General features: G+C 38.5%; 1 protein-coding gene across 1 annotated transcript in view; it reads right to left on the bottom strand.

Moving 5' to 3' along the window:
- SPEF2 (sperm flagellar 2) overlaps positions 1 to 20,057 on the bottom strand; it is a 185,313-nt gene that overhangs the window by 24,790 nt on the left and 140,466 nt on the right. The window contains exons 31-32 of the mRNA XM_040495242.1: positions 7,997 to 8,103; positions 6,873 to 7,055 (exon numbers count right to left, since the gene is read on the bottom strand). Of these exons, the coding sequence (XP_040351176.1) occupies positions 6,873 to 7,055; positions 7,997 to 8,103 (290 nt within the window). The remainder of the gene's footprint in view (positions 1 to 6,872; positions 7,056 to 7,996; positions 8,104 to 20,057) is intronic.

The raw sequence follows: 20,057 nt of genomic DNA, 5'->3' as shown, positions 1-20,057 counted from the left end.
ATAACAGGAATCAATCTTCTGCATGACAAACCATAGTGAAACTGGCAAAATACAAAGATAAAGAGGGAATTCTGAAAGCAGCTAGGGACAAACGGGCCTTAACCTACAAAGGTAGGCACATAAGGGTAGTAGGAGACCTAGCTACTGAAACTTGGCAGGCCAGAAGGGAGTGGCAGGAAATATTCAATATGCTGAATAGGAAAAATATACAGCTAAGGATTCTTTATCCAGCAAAGCTGTCATTCAGAAAAGGAGAGATAAAGGTTTTCCCAGACAAACAAAAACTAAAGGAGTTCATCACCAACTAAACCAGCCCTACAAGATATCCGAAGGAGGACTCTGTGAATGGAATGTTGCAAAGACCACAAAGACCAGAGACATCACTACAAGCATGAAGCCTACAGATAACACAATGACTCTAAATCCATACCTTTAAAATAATAACATTCAATGTAAATGGACTAAATGCTCCAATAAAAAGACATAAGGTATAAGAATGTATAAAAAAACAAGACCCATCTATTTTCTGTCTACAAGAGACTCATTTTAGACCTGAGGGCACCTTCAGATTGAAACTGAGGGGATGGATAACCATCTATCATGATACTGGAAGTCAAAAGGAAGCCAGAGTAGCCATACTTATAACAGACAAGTTAGATTCTAAACTAAAGGCTGTAACAAGAGATGAAGAAGAGCATATATCATAATTATGGGGTCTATCCATCAAGAAGAGCTAACCATTACAAATGTTTATGCACCCAATTCAGAGGCACCCAAATATATAAAACAATTAGTCACAAACATAAGCAACCTTATTGATAAGAATGTGGTAATTGTAGGGGACTTTAATACTTCACTTACAACAATGGACAGATCATCTAGGCAGAAAATCAATAAAGAAACAAGGGCCCTGAATGATACACTGGACCAGATGGACTTGACAGATATATTCAGAGCTTTTCATCCTAAAGAAGCAGAATACACATTCTTCTCAAGTGCACATGGAACATTCTCCAAGATAGATCACATACTGGGTCACAAAAGAATTGAGATCATACTGTGCATATTTTGAGATCACAATGCTATGAAAACTTGAAATCAACCACAGGAAAAAGTTTGGAAAACCTCAAAATGCACAGAGGTTAAAGAACATCCTACTAAAGAATGAATGGGTCAATCAGGCAATTAAAGAAGAACTTTAAAAATGTATGGAAACAAACGAAAATGAAAACATGACAGTCCAAACCCTCTGGGATGCAGCAAAGGCAGTTCTAAGAGGAAAATACATGGCAATCCAGGCCTATATCAACAAACAAGAAAAATCCAAAATACAAAATCTAACGACACACCTGAAAGAACTAGAAGCAGAAACTCCAAGGCCAGCAGAAGAATAGAAATAATAAAGATCAGAGCAGAAAGAAACAACATATAATCCAAACAAAACAAAACAGGAGAACAGATTAATGAAACTAAGAGCTTGTTTTTTGAGAAAATAAACACAGTTGACAAACATCTAGCCAGACTTCTCAAAAAGAAGAGAGGACCCAAATAGATAAAATTACGAATGAAAAAGGACTTATCACAACTAATCCATCAGAAATACAAACAATTATCAGAGAATACTATGAAAAATTAGATGCTAACAAACCAGACAACCTGGAGGAAATGGACAAATTCCTAGACACTCACACACTACCAGAACTCAAATGGAAGAAATAGAAAATTTGAACAGACCCATAACTAGTGAAGAAATTGAATCAGTTATCAAAAATCTCCTAAGAAATAAGAGTCCTGGACCAGATGTCTTCCCAGGGGAATTGTACCAAACATTTAAAGCAGAGTTAATACCTATCCTTCTCAAGCTGTTCCAAAAAATTGAAATGGATGGAAAGCTTCCAGACTCATTGTATGAATCCAGCATTATTTTGATTCCCAAACCAGACAGAGACCCAGCAAAAAAAGAGAACTACAGGCAAATATCCCTGATGAATATAGATGAAAAAATTCTCAATAAGATACTAGCAAATCGAATTCAACAGCATATAAAAAGAATTATTCACCATGATCAAGTGGGATTCATTCCTAGGCTACAGGGCTGGTTCAATATTTGCAAATCAATCAATATGATACATCACATTAATAAAAGAATGGATAAGAACCATATGATCCTGTCAATAGATGCAGAAAAAGCATTTGACAAAATATAGCATCCTTTCATAATAAAAACCCTCAAGAAAGTTGGGAATAGAAGGAACATAACATAAACATCTTAAAAGCCATATATGAAAAGCCCACAGCTAATATCATCGTCAATGGGGAAAAAATGAGAGCTTTCGCCCTGAGATCAGGAACACGACAGGGATGTCCACTCTCACCATTGTTGTTTAACATAGTGTTGGAAGTCCTAGCATCAGCAGACAACAAAATGAAATAAAATGCATCAAAATTGGCAAAGAAGTCAAACTTTCACTTTTCTCAGATGACATGATACTCTAAATGGAAAACCCAAAGACTCCACCAAAAGGCTGCTAGAACTGATACATGAATTCAATAAAGTCTCAGGGTACAAATGTACAGAAACCAGTTGCATTTCTATACACCAATAATGAAGCAATAGAAAGAGAAATCAAGAAATTGATCTCATTTACAATTTCACCAAGAACCAAAAAATACCTAGGAATAAACCTAACCAAAGATATAAAAGATCTATATGCTTAAAACTATAGAAAACTTATGACAGAAATTGAAGAAGCACAAAGAAATAGAAAAGCATTCTATGCTCATGGAGTGGAAGAATAAATATTGTTAAAATGTCAATATTACCCAAAGCAATCTACACATTCAATGCAATCCAATAAAAATTGCACCAGCATTCTTCTCAAAGCTAGAACAAATAATCCTAAAATTTGTATGGAACCACAAAAAAACCTGAATAGCCAAAGTAATATTGAAGAAGAAAACCAAAATGGGAGGCATGACAATCCCAGACTTTATCCTTTACTACAAAGTTGTAATCATCAAGACAGTATGGTACTGGCACAAAAACAGACACATAGACCAATGGAATAGAATAGAGAACCCAGAATTGGACCCATAAAGTTACAGCCAACTAATCTTTGACATAGCAGGAAAGAGTATCCAATGGAAAAAAGACAAGTCTCTTTAGCAAATAGTGCTGGGAGAACTGGACAGCAACATGCAGAATAATGAAACTATACCACTTTCTTATACCACACACAAAAATAAACTCAAAATGGATGAAAGACCTAAATGTGAGACAGGAAACCATCAAAACCCTAGAGGAGAAAGCAGGCAACAACCTCTTTGACCTCAGCCGCAGCAATTTCTTGCTCAACACATCTCCAAAGGCAAGTGAATTAAAAGCAAAAATGAACTATTGGGACCTCACCAAGATAAAAAGCTTCTGCACTGCAAAGGTAACAATCAACAAAACTAAAAGGCAACTGAAGGAATGGGAAAAGATATTTGCAAATGATATATTGGATAAAGGGTTAGTATCCAAGAACTTCCCAAACTCAACACCTGAAAAACAAATAATCCAGTGAAGAAACGGACAGAAGACATGAATAGACACTTTTCCAAAGAAGACATCCAGATGGCCAACATACACATGAGAAGATGCTCAGCATCACTCATCATCAGGGAAGTACAAATCAAAACCATACTGAGATACCACCTCACATTGGTCGGAGTGGCTAAAATTAACAAATCAAGAAACAACAGATGCTGGCAAGGATGTGGAGAAATGGGAACCTTCTTGCACTGTTGGTGGGAATGCAAACTGGTGCAGATTCTCTGGAAAAGTGTGGAAGTTCCTTAAAAAACAAAACAAAACAAAAAAACAATATAACTACCCTACGACCCAGCAATAGCACTACTAGGAGTTTATCCAAAGGATACAGGAGTGCTGATTCATAGGGGCACATATACCCCAATGTTTATAGCAGCACTTTCAACAATAGCCAAATTATGGAAAGAGCCTAAATGTCTATCAACTGATGAATGGATAAAGATGTGGTTTATATATATAATGGACTACTACTTGGCAATGAGAAAGAATGAAATCATGCTATTTGCAGCAACATGGATAGAATTGGAAGGTATTATGCTAAGTGAAATAAGTCAGTCAGAGAAAGACAGATATCATATGTTTTCACTCATATGTGGAACCTGAGAAACTTAACAGAAAACCATGGGGGAAGGGAAGGGGAAAAATAATTACAAACCTAGACGGAAGGAGGCAAACCATAAGAGACTCTTAAGTACAGAGAATAAAATGAGGGTAGATGGGTGGGCAGGGAGAGGGGAAAGTGGGTGATGGGCATTGAGGAGGGCACTTGCTGGGATGAGCACTGGTTGTTGTACGTATGCGATGAACCACAGGAATCTACCCCCAAAACCAAAAGTACACTGTACACACTGTATGTTAGCCAATTTGACAATAAATTATATTTAAAAAAAAATCATCTGTGAAAATTTTAGCAATGTGAAATGTTAAATGTGAACTTGTATAGGAGGGTTTACATTGATGCAACAAGGTTCTGTCACCCATGTCCTGACTCATTGGGTTATTAGGTGATTTATCCTTAAAAGATGGAAGTGCCCCCTCTCTCTTGCCACGACATGGCCAATGTATTTTTTTTTTTAAACTTTTTCTTAAAGAGTGAGTGCTGCATTGTTTGGATCCCAGAACATCTGGCTCACTGAGCCTACAATAACACGCATCCTCACAGACAGAAGGTGAGCTGGGAGTTCAATATCAAAGAATCCTACACAGTGTGGCTCAGTCTCCACATGCGGTGGAGGCAAGCATGTGAGAGACAGCTGCAGGATGGCTGGGGGCTTTTATCCTTGCAGCGCCCAGCCCAGGTACACAGCCCAACCCACTTTAACTCTCTCATTCCATTTTAGACGCTGGAGAAATCAGCACACTCTTAAGTGGCTGTTGTGGCGAGCTTGCTGTTCATCAAAAGAAAAGAAAAAAGAACAAAAAGCCGAGTAGAGAGCCTTTCTATGCTAGAGAACTCCATTTCAGTGATGCGTGTTATGTTATTTTACCGTTCTAATGTAGCATTTTTAACACATCTCATAAAATTTTGCTCCAGAAGTGGTTTTGACTTTTCCCATATAACTTTTTTGTTTTGTTTTGTTTTGTTTTTGTTTTTGTTGTGTGTGTATATGCTGTATGTTTAAGCTGGCCAAGTGTTGGAAACCTGGGAAAGTCATGTGTGAAGGTCAAGTGGGTCTTCTTGTCCTGGGGCGCCTGTGGGGGGATCTGGGTGGACAGGGAGAATGCCAACCTTGGAAATCAACTGCTCCCCAGACACAGGAGGTGTTCAGATAAGTACTTCTGAGTTTCTTTCAAATGCAGCAGCCAGCTTTCTCTAAGAAATTTACACTTTTGGTAAAGGAACTTTCTGGTTTTCGCTCAGCCTTTTGGTAAAAATTGCCAACATCCTTTGTTCGCTTCACGTTGTACAAAAGGATGTTTAAATTGATATCCTGTGTTAATTGGCACAGACTATAGTGAAGATTGGTAATTTCGCAAGTGCTCACTTTTAAAAATCTTAACCCAATGATGAAAAGAGAGTAAGTTTTGTTCTGCTGTTTTTGTTTTCACAAAATCATTTTTCACATGTTTTAAGCTGAACACAGTGATAGAATTCATAAATTGCCCTACTTGGGAAGAACATATATCAAAAAGCACAATCAGCTGAGCTCCTGTCTTGATCAGGAACCTCCTCTTGAAGGAACCTCCTCATATTCTAGTGTTACTTCCTCTGGCTCAACAGCATGAATGTGGGAACACCAGGATTGTCTATAAGCATGCCATCTGTTAATTAAGGTCAAAAAGAGAACCAGGAAGGGATGTGCTCTTTCAAGATTGAAATATACATGAGATATAGGAACCTACAGAGTATTACCCTATTTCAGAATTAGTACCTTATAAACATTTACATCTTTTGTGTCTACCAGCAATGTGCAATGGTGAGCAATAGGATGATTTCAATTAGTCGACACAAAATAAGTAATTCAGGCCCTCTTAGTTACAGGGTTTTATTCTCCTTCATTACTGACACTTCTAAAAAATGAATTGACTTTTCTTATCTTCACTTCCTGAAAACCATTTAGTCAATTCTCTGCAATCTGGATTCTGGACTCCCCAAAATTACTCTGGTAAAGGCCACCAGTTATAAATACCATCTGCCAAGCCCAATGACCAGGTATCATGTTACTGAGTTATCCATCACTTTCCATACTTCCATTGGGTGTCTCATCCATTCATAAACCTAACAATTGCCTACATAATAGTGACTTGCAACCTCTCCTGCATCTGCTGTTATCAGATTGGATGTTTCTGTCTGCATTTCCCACAGACATTTCAAACTCAACTTGTCAAAAACTATTTCATCATTCACCAAAAGAAAAAAAAATCTTCCCCTTTCCCTGTGTTTATATTCCTGGATAGTACTGTTGTCACTCCAAGAGTACTGGATATTGAGCATTAGACATATTAAAAGCTCTGCAGGTGATTCTAATTTACAGCCAAGTTCACTGTGTAGGAGTTGGAAGAAGGATAATGAAGTTTATGTGACTTCTTTCAGAACTCTTAGTTCCCCAAGCATCTCTGGTTTTTTCTATATCCTTTCCCTGGGGGGTGGGGGGGGGGTGGAATCTAGACTTCCACCTGGGACTTGGACAGTGTCTCTGCTGCTAACGGGTACCCAGACATAGACAGTCAAAGGGCAGAACACTGGCCCAAGACCTGGCAATGTGACATCAGTGAGTAATACATTTCTTAGGTCAAAAGCACCCTGGTATTATTAGTGCCACTATGTGCTGGTAGCAACCTGCATATACTGCTCGAAAGTGATGGTGCCCAACTGCTCTTCATCCACAGCCTTGAACCTCTGCAGGGTCTCAAGGAGCTCTTCCTCCAGGGGGATGGGCCAAGGCATCGAGATTACTAATAGGAATTTCCGCCAGTCCACAAACGCTGAGTTAATTATTAATAAAGATGCTAACTCCTGCAACTAGAAGAAAACAGGAAATGCCATTGGAATATTTGTATGATTCTCTCTTGAAGCTCTATTGCTTCCTGTTTCTTTGTAAGGCATTCAGATGAAGCAAAGAGGAGTTTATATTAGTGAATAGAGCCAGTTCTCAGGCTTGTTCCCCAACTCACACCAGACAGTCCCTAGACAGTGTTTCACTTTTTGCTTCCTTGACATTTGGGTTTTTTGCTTACTGTTACACAATGAATTTACACATGTGACTTAACTCCAGTGATAGTACCTTTTTGACAGTGGAAGAATAAAGATTATAGAAGTGGCTGGGAAAGGGCCCTACAGCCAGTAGGGAGATACTATGGCCATTTTGTTTTCTGACACATCCTTAAGAAACAGGGCAAGAACTGCCAGAATCATCTACTGTTACTGGTTAGGATCATTCCTTCCTTAAGTAACAGATATAAATTCACAGGCTGAGCCTTATAGTCTCCATAATGTTTCATTGACTATTAACATCGTCATTCATTCTTTAAATGCTAAGCACGAACACGGTACATCTTACATTCAAGTTCATTTATATATTCATTCAAGTTTTATCGATTGCCTACTAAATTTCAGACACTGTACAAGTACTGGCGATTTTTTCTGTTTTTTATTCTTATTCTTATTATTTTATATTTATTTACTTATTTATTTTTTGAGACAGAGAGAGACAGAGCATGAGCAGGGGAGGGGAAGAGAGAGAGGGAGACACAGAATCTGAAGCAGGCTCCAGGCTCTGAGCTGTCAGCGTAGAGCCCGACGCAGGGCTCAAACTCACAAACTGCGATCATGACCTGAGCTGAAGTCGGATGCTTAACTGACTGAGCCACCCAGGCACCCTCGTACTGGTTATTTTTAAACTATTGACTTAATCAGATAAGAAGAATTCTGAGTTTTGAAAGCCAAACAAAATGGAAACTTACTTCAGTTTGAGTGAGGTGCATCCAAATACTAGGAAAGTTGTTTGTTCCAAGGTTCAGGGTTACCAAATCCAGCAGAATGTCAGTAAATGATTTATGTCCTATTATGCCTACAATACAATGAAAAATATTTTTTCAATTAGATTGTGTGACAGGGATTTTGTTTCTTTTGCTAAAATAGTACCCAAATGGGTATTTGTACAATCATTTTATTCATATTACTTAAAACTGTAAACTTTAGAGAAACAGAAGACATTTTAAAATGAAAATTATAATCAATTTCCTGATAAGCTCTCATTACTGTTTCTCAGAGAAGTCAAAATGTCTTTTTTTGGCTAGGTAATAATCATCTCAGATTGGGCAAAATACTGAGACTTTAATTTGGAAACTTCCTTCAACTTTGTGCTCAGAATAGGTCGAATTACAAAAGAAAAACAACTCTTGGTTTTCCTACATACAGTAGAGCACAAGAGCAAAATATTTCGGTGAGTATGGGATAAAGATGTCTCAAATACATGCAAATCATAGATTTTTTTAATGTTATTTTTTATTTTTTAAAATTTGCATCCAAATTAGTTAGAATAGATTTGTTTTTTTGTCAACTCAGGGACACTTGAGTTGTTAAACGACTGGATTGGAACTTATAATTTAATCATCTGGTTGGCTCATTATTCCAAAGTATTTCATAAAAGATCACCACACTTTAAATGCTTTGCTCTTATACACTAATGCATTTTATTCTGTCCAAAAGAGAAGTCTGTTTTGCCTGCCACTAATTTCAAATCACATGCACATGCATTAAAAAAGAAATAGAGATTTGAGGCTTCTGGGAAGATGGCGGCGTAGGAGGACCCTAAGCTCACCGCGTCCTGCGGATCACTTAGATTCCACCCACACCTGCCTAAATAACCCAGAAAATCGCCAGAAGACTAGCAGAATGGATTCTCCAGAGCCAAGCGCAGACGAGAGGCCCATGGAAGAGGGTAGGAAGGGCGGAGAGAAGGTGCGCACTACACGGACTGGCAGGAGGGAGCCAGGGTGGAGGGGCAGCCCGCTGGCCAATCAGAGCCCCGGAGTCTGGCTTGCAAAAGCGGAGGGGCTGGACGGAGTGTGTTTGGACAGTGAGCGGGACTTAACATCTGGAAGGTTATAAGTTAACAGCTCTGCTCGGAGAGTGGGAGGACTGGAGGACAACTGGAGGGAGAGTTGTTGAGCCATGGACAACAGAGCGCAGCTTGGTGGGGAACAAAGGCGCTCGCCAGTGCCATCTCCCTTGCCCATCCCCCAGCCAAAATCGCAAAGGGAACCGGTTCCTGCCAGGGAACTTGCTTGCACTGCCAAAACACCCAATGCTGTGTTTCTGTGGAACCATCCCTCCGGTGGCAGGTCTGACTCCCGCCTGGTGCCGCAGGGCCCCCTGAAGCTGATCTCCAAAGGAAAAGTGAGCTGAGTCTACCCCTCCTGCCCTTGTGCACCTTGCCGATCCACCCCAGCTAATACGCCAGATCCCCGGCACCACAAGCCTGGCAATGTGCAAGTAGCCCAGATGGGCCACGCCATTCCACAGTGAATCCTGCCCCTAGGAGAGGGGAAGAGAAGGTACACACCAGTCTGACTGTGGCCCCAGCGGTGGGCTGGGGGCAGACATCAGGTATGACTGTGGCCCCACCCACCAACGCAAGTTATTCAAGACAGCACAGGGGAAGTGCCCCGCAGTCCCGCACCACTCCAGGGACTATCCAAAATGACAAAACAGAATAATTCCTCTCAAAAAAACATCCAGGAAATAACGACAGCTAATGAACTGATCAAAAACGATTTAAACAATATAACAGAAAGTGAATTTAGAATAATAGTCATAAAATTAATCGCTGGGCTTGAAAACAGTATAAAGGACAGCAGAGAATCTCTTGCTACAGAGATCAAGGGACTAAGGAACAGCCAGGAGGAGCTAAAAAATGCTATTAACGAGCTGCAAAATAAAATGGAGATGACCACAGCTTGGATTAAAGAGGCAGAGGAGAGAATACGTGAACTAGAAGGTAAAGTTATGGAAAAAGAAGAAGCTGAGAAAAAGAGAGATAAAAAAATCCAGGAGTATGAGGGGAAAATTAGAGAACTAAGTGATGCACTAAAGAGAAATAATCTATGCATAATTGGTATTCCAGAGGAAGAAGAGAGAGGGAAAGGTGCTGAAGGTGTACTTGAAGAAATAATAGCTGAGAACTTCCCGGATCTGAGGAAGGAAAAAGGCATTGAAATCCAAGAGGCACAGAGAACTCCCTTCAGACGTAACTTGAATCGATCTTCTGCACGACGTATCATAGTGAAACTGGCAAAATACAAGGATAAAGAGAAAATTCTGAAAGCAGCTAGGGATAAATGTGCTCTAACATACAAAGGGAGACCTATAAGACTAGTGACCGATGTCGCTACTGAAACTTGGCAGGCCAGAAAGGAATGGCAGGAAATCTTCAATGTGATGAACAGACAAAAAAAATATGCAGCCGAGAATCCTTTATCCAGCAAGTCTGTCATTTAGAATAGAAGGAGAGATAAATGTCTTCCAAAACAAACAAAAACTGAAGGAATTCATCACCACTAAACCAGCCCTACAAGAGATCCTAAGGGGGATCCTATGAGACAAAGTACCAGAGACATTGCTACAAGCATGAAACCTACAGACATCACAATGACTCTAAACCCATATCTTTCTATAATAACATTGAATGTAAATGGACTAAATGCACCAACCAAAAGACATAGGGTATCAGAATGGATAAAAAAACAAGACTCATCTATTTGCTGTCTACAAGAGACTCATTTTAGACCTGAGGACACCTTCAGATTGAGAGTGAGGGGATGGAGAACTATTTATCATGCTACTGGAAGTCAAAGAAAGCTGCAGTAGCCACACTTATATCAGACAAACCAGACTTTAAATTAAAGGCTGTAACAAGAGATGAAGAAGGGCATTATATAATAATTACAGGGTCTATCGATCAAGAAGAACTAACAATTATAAATGTCTATGTGCTGAATATAGGAGCCCCCAAATATACAAAACAATTACTCACAAACATAAGCAACCTTATTGATAAGAATGTGGTAATTGCAGGGGACTTTAGCACCCCACTCACAGCAATGGATAGATCATCTAGACACACAGTCAATAAAGAACCAAGGGCCCTGAATGATACATTAGATCAGATGGACTTGACAGATATATTTAGAACTCTGCATCCCAAAGCAACAGAATATACTTTCTTCTCGAGTGCACATGGAACATTCTCCAAGATAGATCACACACTGGGTCACAAAACAGCCCTTCATAAGTATATAAGAATTGAAATCATACCATGCATACTTTCAGACCACAATGCTATGAAGCTTGAAATCAACCACAGGAAAAAGTCTGGAAAACCTCCCAAATCATGGAGGTTAAAGAACACCCCACTAAAGAGTGAATGGGTCAACCAGGCAATTAGAGAAGAAATTAAAAAATATATGGAAACAAACGAAAATGAAAATACAACAATCCAAACGCTTTGGGATGCAGCGAAGGCAGTCCTGAGAGGAAAATACATTGCAATCCAGGCCTATCTCAAGAAACAAGAAAAATCCCAAATACAAAATCTAACAGCACACCTAAAGGAAAAAGAAGCAGAGCAGCAAAGACACCCCAAATCCAGCAGAAGAAGAGAAATAATAAAGATCAGAGCAGAAATAAACAACATAGAATCTAAAAAAAACTGTAGATCAGATCAACGAAACCAACAGTTGGTTTTTTGAAAAAATAAACAAAATTGACAAACCTCTAGCCAGGCTTCTCAAAAAGAAAAGGGAGATGACCCAAAGAGATAAAAACATGAATGAAAATGGAATTATTACAACCAATCCCTCAGAAATAAAAGCAATTATCAGGGAATACTATGAAAAATTATATGCCAACAAATTGGACAACCTGGAAGAAATGGACAAATTCCTAAACACCCACACACTTTCAAAACTCAAACAGGAGGAAATAGAAAGCTTGAACAGACCCATAACCAGTGAAGAAATTGAATTGGTTATCAAAAATATCCCAACAAATAAGAGTCCAGGACCAGATGGCTTACCTGGGGAATTCTACCAGACATTTAAAGCAGAGATAATACCTATCCTTCTCAAGCTATTCCAAAACAGAGAAAGGGAAGGAAAACTTCCAGACTCTTTCTATGAAGCCAGTATTACTTTGATTACTAAACCAGACAGAGACCCAGTAAAAAAAGAGAACTATAGGCCAATATCCCTGATGAATATGGATGCAAAAATTCTCAATAAGATACTAGCAAATCGAATTCAACGGCATATAAAAAGAATTATTCACCATGATCAAGTGGGATTCATTCCTGGGATGCAGGGCTGGTTCAACATTTGCAAATCAATCAACGTGATACATCACATTAATAAAAGAAAAGATAAGATCCATACGATCCTGTCAATCAATGCAGAAAAATCATTTGACAAAATTCAGCATCCTTTCTTAATAAAAACCCTCAAGAAAGTCGGCGTAGAAGGAACATACTTAAACACCATAAAAGCCATTTATGAAAAGCCCACAGCTAATCTAATCCTCAATGGGGAAAAACTGAGAGCTTTTTCCCTGAGATCAGGAACATGACAGGGATGTCCACTCTCACCGCTGTTGTTTAACATAGTGTTGGAAGTGCTAGCATCAGCAATTAGACAACAAAAGGAAATCAAGGGATCAAAATTGGCAAAGATGAAATCAAGCTTTCACTTTTTGCAGATGACATGATATTATACATGGAAAGTCCAATAGACTCCACCAAAAGTCTGCTAGAACTGATCCATGAATTCAGCAAAGTTGCAGGATACAAAATCAATGTACAGAAATCAGTTGCATTCTTATACACTCACAATGAAGCAACAAAAAGACAAATAAAGAAACTGATCCTATTCACAATTGCACCAAGAAGCATAAAATACCTAGGGATAAATCTAACCAAAGATGTAAAAGATCTGTATGCTGAAAACTATAGAAAGCTTATGAAGGAAATTGAAGAAGATATAAAGAAATGGAAAAACATTCCGTGCTCATGGGTTGGAAGAATAAATATTGTTAAAATGTCAATACTACCCAAAGCTATCTACACATTCAATGCAATCCCAATCAAAATTGCACCAGCATTCTTCTCGCAGCTAGAACAAGCCATCCTAAAATTCATATGGAACCACAAAAGGCCCCGAATAGCCAAAGTAATTTTGAAAAAGAAGACCAAAGCAGGAGGCATCACAGTCCCAGACTTTAGCCTCTACTACAAAGCTGTAATCATCAAGACAGCATGGTATTGGCATAAAAACAGACACATAGACCAATGGAATAGAATAGAAACCCCAGAACTAGACCCACAAAAGTATGGCCAACTAATCTTTGACAAAGCAGGAAAGAATATCCAATGGAAAAAAGAGAGTCTTTTTAACAAATGGTGCTGGGAGAACTGGACAGCAACATGCTGAAGGTTGAAACTAGACCACTTTCTTACACCATTCACAAAAATTAACTCAAAATGGATAAAGGACTTGAATGTGAGACAGGAAACCATCAAAACCCTAGAGGAGAAAGCAGGAAAACACCTCTCTGACCTTAGCCGTAGCAATTTCTTACTTGACACATCCCCAAAGTCAAGGGAATTAAAAGCAAAAATGAACTATTGGGACCTTATGAAGATAAAAAGCTTCTGCACAGCAAAGGAAACAATCAACAAAACTAAAAGGCAACTGACAGAATGGGAAAAGATATTTGTAAATGACATATCAGACAAAGGGCTAGTATCCAAAATCTATAAAGAGCTCACCAAACTCCACACCCAAACAACAAATAATCCAGTGAAGAAATGGGCAGAAAACATGAATAGACACTTCTCTAAAGAAGACATCTGGATGGCCAATAGGCACATGAAAAGATGATCAACATCGCTCCTCATCAGGGAAATACAAATCAAAACCACACTCAGATATCACCTCACGCCAGTCAGAGTGGTCAAAATGAACAAATCAGGAGACTATAGATGCTGGAGAGGATGTGGAGAAACGGGAACCCTCTTGCACTGTTGGTGGGAATGCAAACTGGTCCAGCCCCTCTGAAAAACAGTGTGGAGGTTCCTCAAAAAGTTAAAAAATAGACCTGCCCTATGACCCAGCAATAGCACTGCTAAGAATTTACCCAAGGGATACAGGAGTACTGATGCATAGGGGCACTTGTACCCCAATGTTCATAGCAGCACTCTCAACAATAGCCAAATTATGGAAAGAGCCGAAATGTCCATCAACTGATCAATGGATAAGGAAATTGTGGTTTATATACACAATGGAGTACTACGTGGCAATGAGAAAGAATGAAATATGGCCCTTTGTAGCAACGTGGATGGAATTGGAGAGTGTGATGCTAAGTGAAATAAGCCATACAGAGAAAGACAGATACCATATGTTTTCACTCTTATGTGGATCCTGTGAAACTTAACAGAAACCCATGGGGGAGGGGAAGGAAAAAAAAAAAAGAGGTTAGAGTGGGAGAGAGCCAAAGCATAAGAGACTCTTAAAAACTGAGAACAAACTGAGGGTTGATGGGGGGTGGGAGGGAGGGGAGTGTAGGTGATGGGCATTGAAGAGGGCATCTTTTGGGATGAGAACTGGGTGTTGTATGGAAACTAATTTGACAATAAATTTCATATAATAAAAAAAAGAAATAGAAAAACAAAATAAATAAATCTGCTTTAAAAATATCTGTCTAACCCCTCTGACAGAAGTACCTTCTAGAGTCAGGAAAGGCTCCTACATGTATTTGGATATTTCAGGTCTAGAGTAATAGCTATACTTCCTTGTTTAGAAATAAAAAGAGTAGAACATAGATGTAGCATTTCACATTTTTGTTTTTGCACCTGAATTTTTAGTATTTATAAAAGTCCAATGTGAACTTTATCATTTCTTCTAGCGTTTAAGAAAATGCATTAATCCTTTTAAAATATCAGTGGCTCAGACCAAATACATAATTTTGAGATTTGGAAGTTAGTTTTCTGGGTGGCAAGAGCAGACTTTTTCTTTGATATGACTGGACATCTGATAGGTTGTTCAGAAATAAATTCTCTATCCTTTTTGATCAAACCTGAGTATCCAATTTTATAGAGATGAGAAATTTTTCCCAGGTAGTAGAATTTTCAGTAAAATGAACTTTATTTTCAGTAAAAAACACATTGGTTTTTAGATAAGTTAAAAATGAATCATTCGTGAGGTGCCTGGATGGCTCAGTCCATTAAGCATCCAACTCTTGATTTCAGCTCAGGTCATTATCTTGTGGTTGTGGGACTGAGCCCCGTGTCTGGCTCTGTGCTGGGTTTGGAGTCTGCTTGGGATTCTCTCTTCCTCTCCCTCTGCCTCTTCTCTGCTCACATGTGCATGCTCACACACACACTCTTTCTCTCAAAATAAACAATAAACATTTTTTTAAAAAGGAAAGAAATCATTCATGTTCCTCAATATGAAACTGTAAATAAAATCTATTTTATGAAACCATGAAGAGTCTCTAAGTATTTAAAAAATTCTGGTAGATATGCAATATATTTCCACTGTCTTTAATAGCTATGGTGCAAGTAAAGTGTTGTAAGATATTAGTTCCAGCTTACATAGGAATTGATCTGGTGACCGTAGTGCGAAAGGTGAAACTATTTTAATATTTGACCTTGTCCATTACATATGCCCCAAGGCATATGGCAATATGATCTTCACATAAAATGGGATAACACAAACATAAACTTAGAAATTTTATTCATGGGGGGTGCCTGGATAGATCATTTGGTTAAACATCTGACTCTTGATTTCAGCTCAGATTTTGGGCCCAAAGTTGAGTTCCATACTCACAGCTCAGAGCCTGCTTAGGATTCTCTCTCCCCTCTCTTTGCCTCTCCCCTGCTTACATGCATGCTCTCTCTCTCTCTTTCAAAATAAATTAAAAAAAAAAAGAAATTGTGTTCATTGATTTAAAAAATACCCCTTTTCAATTTGGCTCTAAGTTAGTTATCTAAAACAACAGTCATTTAGAATTATGCAGGAAAGATGTTAATTGTATGCCAGGCCTAAAGGAATTCAGATCATAATCATCGCCTAGACACCCTTTGTAATAACTCTGCAAAATATGACATCAAAATGACACCATTGCTTAGAAGGATCTCCTCCATCCATAGAACGTGAACAACTGTGTGGACGTAGAAGTGATCTTAGAAAGGTACAGGAAAACCAATCTTTGGATTTTGGCTTTGTTTGTCTGGTAAGATGCCAAATGCCTTTTACATTTGATGTGAAGACTGGTTACTGTGTTACTTTTAAATTTCAGATTAAAAAGAATTTGTTTTTGCTCTGATGAATGACGAAGTCCACATTTGCATATTACTAATCACTTTCATAATGGCTTTCCGAGTTTGATGAACAAGAGGAATTAGGTCTTGTGTCACCAGTTGAAGATGGTATTCTTGTATTCCATAAGTGGATAGCTTTCCTAGGGTCAAAGTTATTAATGTCTGGAGAGTTCAACTGAATTATCAAGAGATCCGTCATACTTTCAGCCTTGATCGTGGCACGCATTTGTGATTTGGCACGTTTCATCTGACTAAAGCCACGTTCTGCTTCTGCAGAACTTGCAGGGAGCGTCAGTACTAGGTCCACTAATGTCAGGATATTTGGATATTTGTGCAAGTAAACAGAATTCACAAAATCCCAGGTCAATTTGCAGATGTTCTGAAATCTAGGGGGAAGAATGAAAAGTGTAAAAAATTGAGACTCTCAAGGTTCATTCAAATATTTATAAAATACCAACTATGCTTACCTAGCATAAATCTCTAATTTCAACATGCTCCATTCAGTGTCCACTTCATCAATTTCCACATTGGCAGCTTCCAGTAGTGGTTCATAGTGGGCAGTCAAGATGGATACCTCTTTTTCTCCAAATTCTGCCATCAATATATGAGAGAAAAAGTCACATACATGAAAGAAACCTACAGTCAAAGACCAACGGTTAGAAGTTGGTGCATATAGGGTACCTTGATTTATCTTTGTGGGCCACAGTTTAAAGCTTCCAATCACAGTAGCCTTCACCACATCTTGGCTGGCATCTCTGAAACAACCTTGCAGCCTCTTGACAAGATGTGTTAAGACCGTGCTTCTCACATCAGAAATGTTTCCCTTTCCTCCCAGGCAGTTACCATGAAAGTGTGTGGCTGAATCTACCTGACGTTCCTTCGGTCCTGGTCTGGGGAGGAAAAGAAAAATCCCCCAGATAAACAATTAAATGAAAAAGCACCTGACAAACAATGTCCCCAATCAAACTGTCTAGTTTGACAGACCCTCAGACCATTCCCCAATTCCTCACCTTGTTTTATACATTCTGAGCATTTCCAGTGTTGACTCTAATGAGGCAAATACATCAGCAATGGAAGAGTTTCTGTTCTGATTGACACGGGAAAGAATGCTAAGGACATTAATGACATCCACTAAGAAATGGACGAATTTAACAATGTCTGCTTGGAGAAGGAACTCCAGGAGTTCATTGGCTTTCTGGTGACTAGTGTCATTTCTGCCCTCAACTGCCTGTAACATAGATTGGGAAGAGAATAGCCGTTTATCTTTCTCAAGATTATTCTTTCAAATTTCTCAATAAAAATATTCTCTGTCAGTCTGGCAAACTAAAATAGTGTGGTATTTCAAAATGACTTACTGAATGTAGTTGCTGGACTATCGCAGGATATCCCCTGAGAAAGTTCTGGAGGGCTGCCTGTAATCCCTGAAGCCACCTCCTGCCCCCTACTCGAGAAGGCAGCACAGGGCGAAGGTGAAGGCCTTTGAAAGCAGTTATCAGAGAACTCTTGTGGACAGGAGAACTGTGGTAGAAGTAGTAGATGCTGTGAAGAAGGCCTCTGACATCATTGTACAGGGGAACGCTTTGGAAGACCGCCCTGTAAGACAGTTCAAGATGATGTGCAAAGCAGTACACAGTCAGTGCTCGTGGCTGGATTTCTCTGAAGAGCATGGCCACCCCGTTGTTTTCTCCCTCTGAGCCAGGGGCACCATCACTTCCAAAACCAACCAGTTTCTTCGCCCAGTCTTGGTTCGATAGCTTAAGTTGAAGATTTCGCTCTAGAGTTTTCTCGATGGCATTTCTTATTTCCAAAGGATCCTTCTTTTCTACTGTCTGTACCCCAACAATTTGGCAATGCACTTTTCCTGCACATGCAAACTGCACGTAGACAAGTTCAGCTTTCTCGGTTGAGCTGTCTGTGATTCCGTCACTGAGGACAGAGAAAAATTTACTTTGTTCTAGTTTCTCTCTTAGATTTCTCCGTTCCACTTCAGCGATAAAATACGTGAATGTTCTTGCTGATTTGTTAGTTCTGAATACTGGGCCGATATCGACACCCTTCATATCATCCAACTTGCACATCCAGATAAAGTCTTTGAGGGGGCGTCCCGTCTTGGCGATAGCATGGCATGATCTGAATAAGTTCTCTATTCTCCCGAGGGTGACTTTGCTCATGGTCGTCACCATGAACTCTGTGGTGGCTCGGTTCACTGGAGAACCACTTGTTGCTTCCATTAGTGAAGCCTTGGCATGGGCCTCACTGAGATGATGTGCATTGAGAAATTCAGTCCTAAAGTTGTCAGTGCCATAAAAAAAACTCACTTGATTTCCCTGTGACTTTACTCCATGCTTACGACACAGGCCACAGAACATAAGATTTAGTATCTCATCATATATAAGCCAAGGGTATTTTTTAAGCCAGATTTTCAAAAATTGATTATTCCTCTTTGGAAGATAATGGTCAAGCTTCTGCGGCCTTTTCTGCTTTTCAGTGACTCGGTTCACATCGCCTGGAGGACCCCTGCCTTTAAAATAACTCCATGTTGTTATTTTCAGTAATCACCAATCTCTACCTTTAATTTTGGTTAATATCTGCCCCCAACACTTGCTCATTATTTCTGGAAGATGTTACAGCAAATGTTTATGAGTGGGATGTCAGGCATTCTGGTCAGCACTTTAAGTAGCTTATATCATTTAACCCTCATAATCCCTTATCCCTATTTTATAGTTAAGAAAATGGACCAATCACTTGTCATTTTATAAACAAAAGCACTAGGGCACAGAGAGGTTAATTAATTTGTCTGATGTCACAGTGCTTGTATGTGGGGAGCTGGGGATCACTAGCAGGCAGTCCTACTCTGCAGCCCCCATGTTTACATCACTATTACAGTTTTCTCATAGCAAAGGGTGCTATGTTCTTCTTCACTCTAGAATATGTTTCTCTTTGCATAAGAGGGACATTGTTTTTTGCTGACATTTGCTTCCTGTGGTGAGAAAAAAAATAATAGGACACACACATCAGCAGGCCTACAAGATTCACCTTGGACATCACTTCCATCCCACCAAAGGCCCACCTTCTCCGGCTGTGTTGTAGCCAACCTGTTCATTTAGCCCAACCTGAAAGGGCTTTAGGCTTTGAGACCCATCCAAGATGGTTTCAAGGAGCTATGCCTCATGCCTCAACTTTGTCTTTACCCAAAGGTCTAAATTTTGAAACATGCTTGTCAGAGAGTGAAATATATATATGAATATACATATATTCATATATATATTACATATATAATATATATTACATATATATATTTCACATGTATTACATATATAATATATTATATATTATATAATATATATAATATATAATATATTATATGTATGTATTATATTATGTATTATAATACATATTATATAATATGTATTATATGTATGTATGTATATATGTATTTTTATATATTATATAATATATTTTTTATATATTATATATATTTTTATATATATTTTATATATTTATATATATATTTATATATTTTTTATATATTTATATATATTTTATATATATTTATATATATTGTATAATATATTTTTATATATTTATATATATTTTATATATATTATATATTTTTATAATATATAAATATTATATATATATAAATATAT

The sequence above is a fragment of the Herpailurus yagouaroundi genome, unplaced genomic scaffold, assembly GCF_014898765.1.
Source record: "Herpailurus yagouaroundi ecotype Mexico unplaced genomic scaffold, PumYag 29, whole genome shotgun sequence".
Taxonomy (NCBI): Eukaryota; Metazoa; Chordata; class Mammalia; order Carnivora; family Felidae; genus Herpailurus; species Herpailurus yagouaroundi.
The sequence above is the reverse complement of the archived record's forward strand: the minus strand, read 5'-3'. Positions and strand labels throughout refer to the sequence as shown.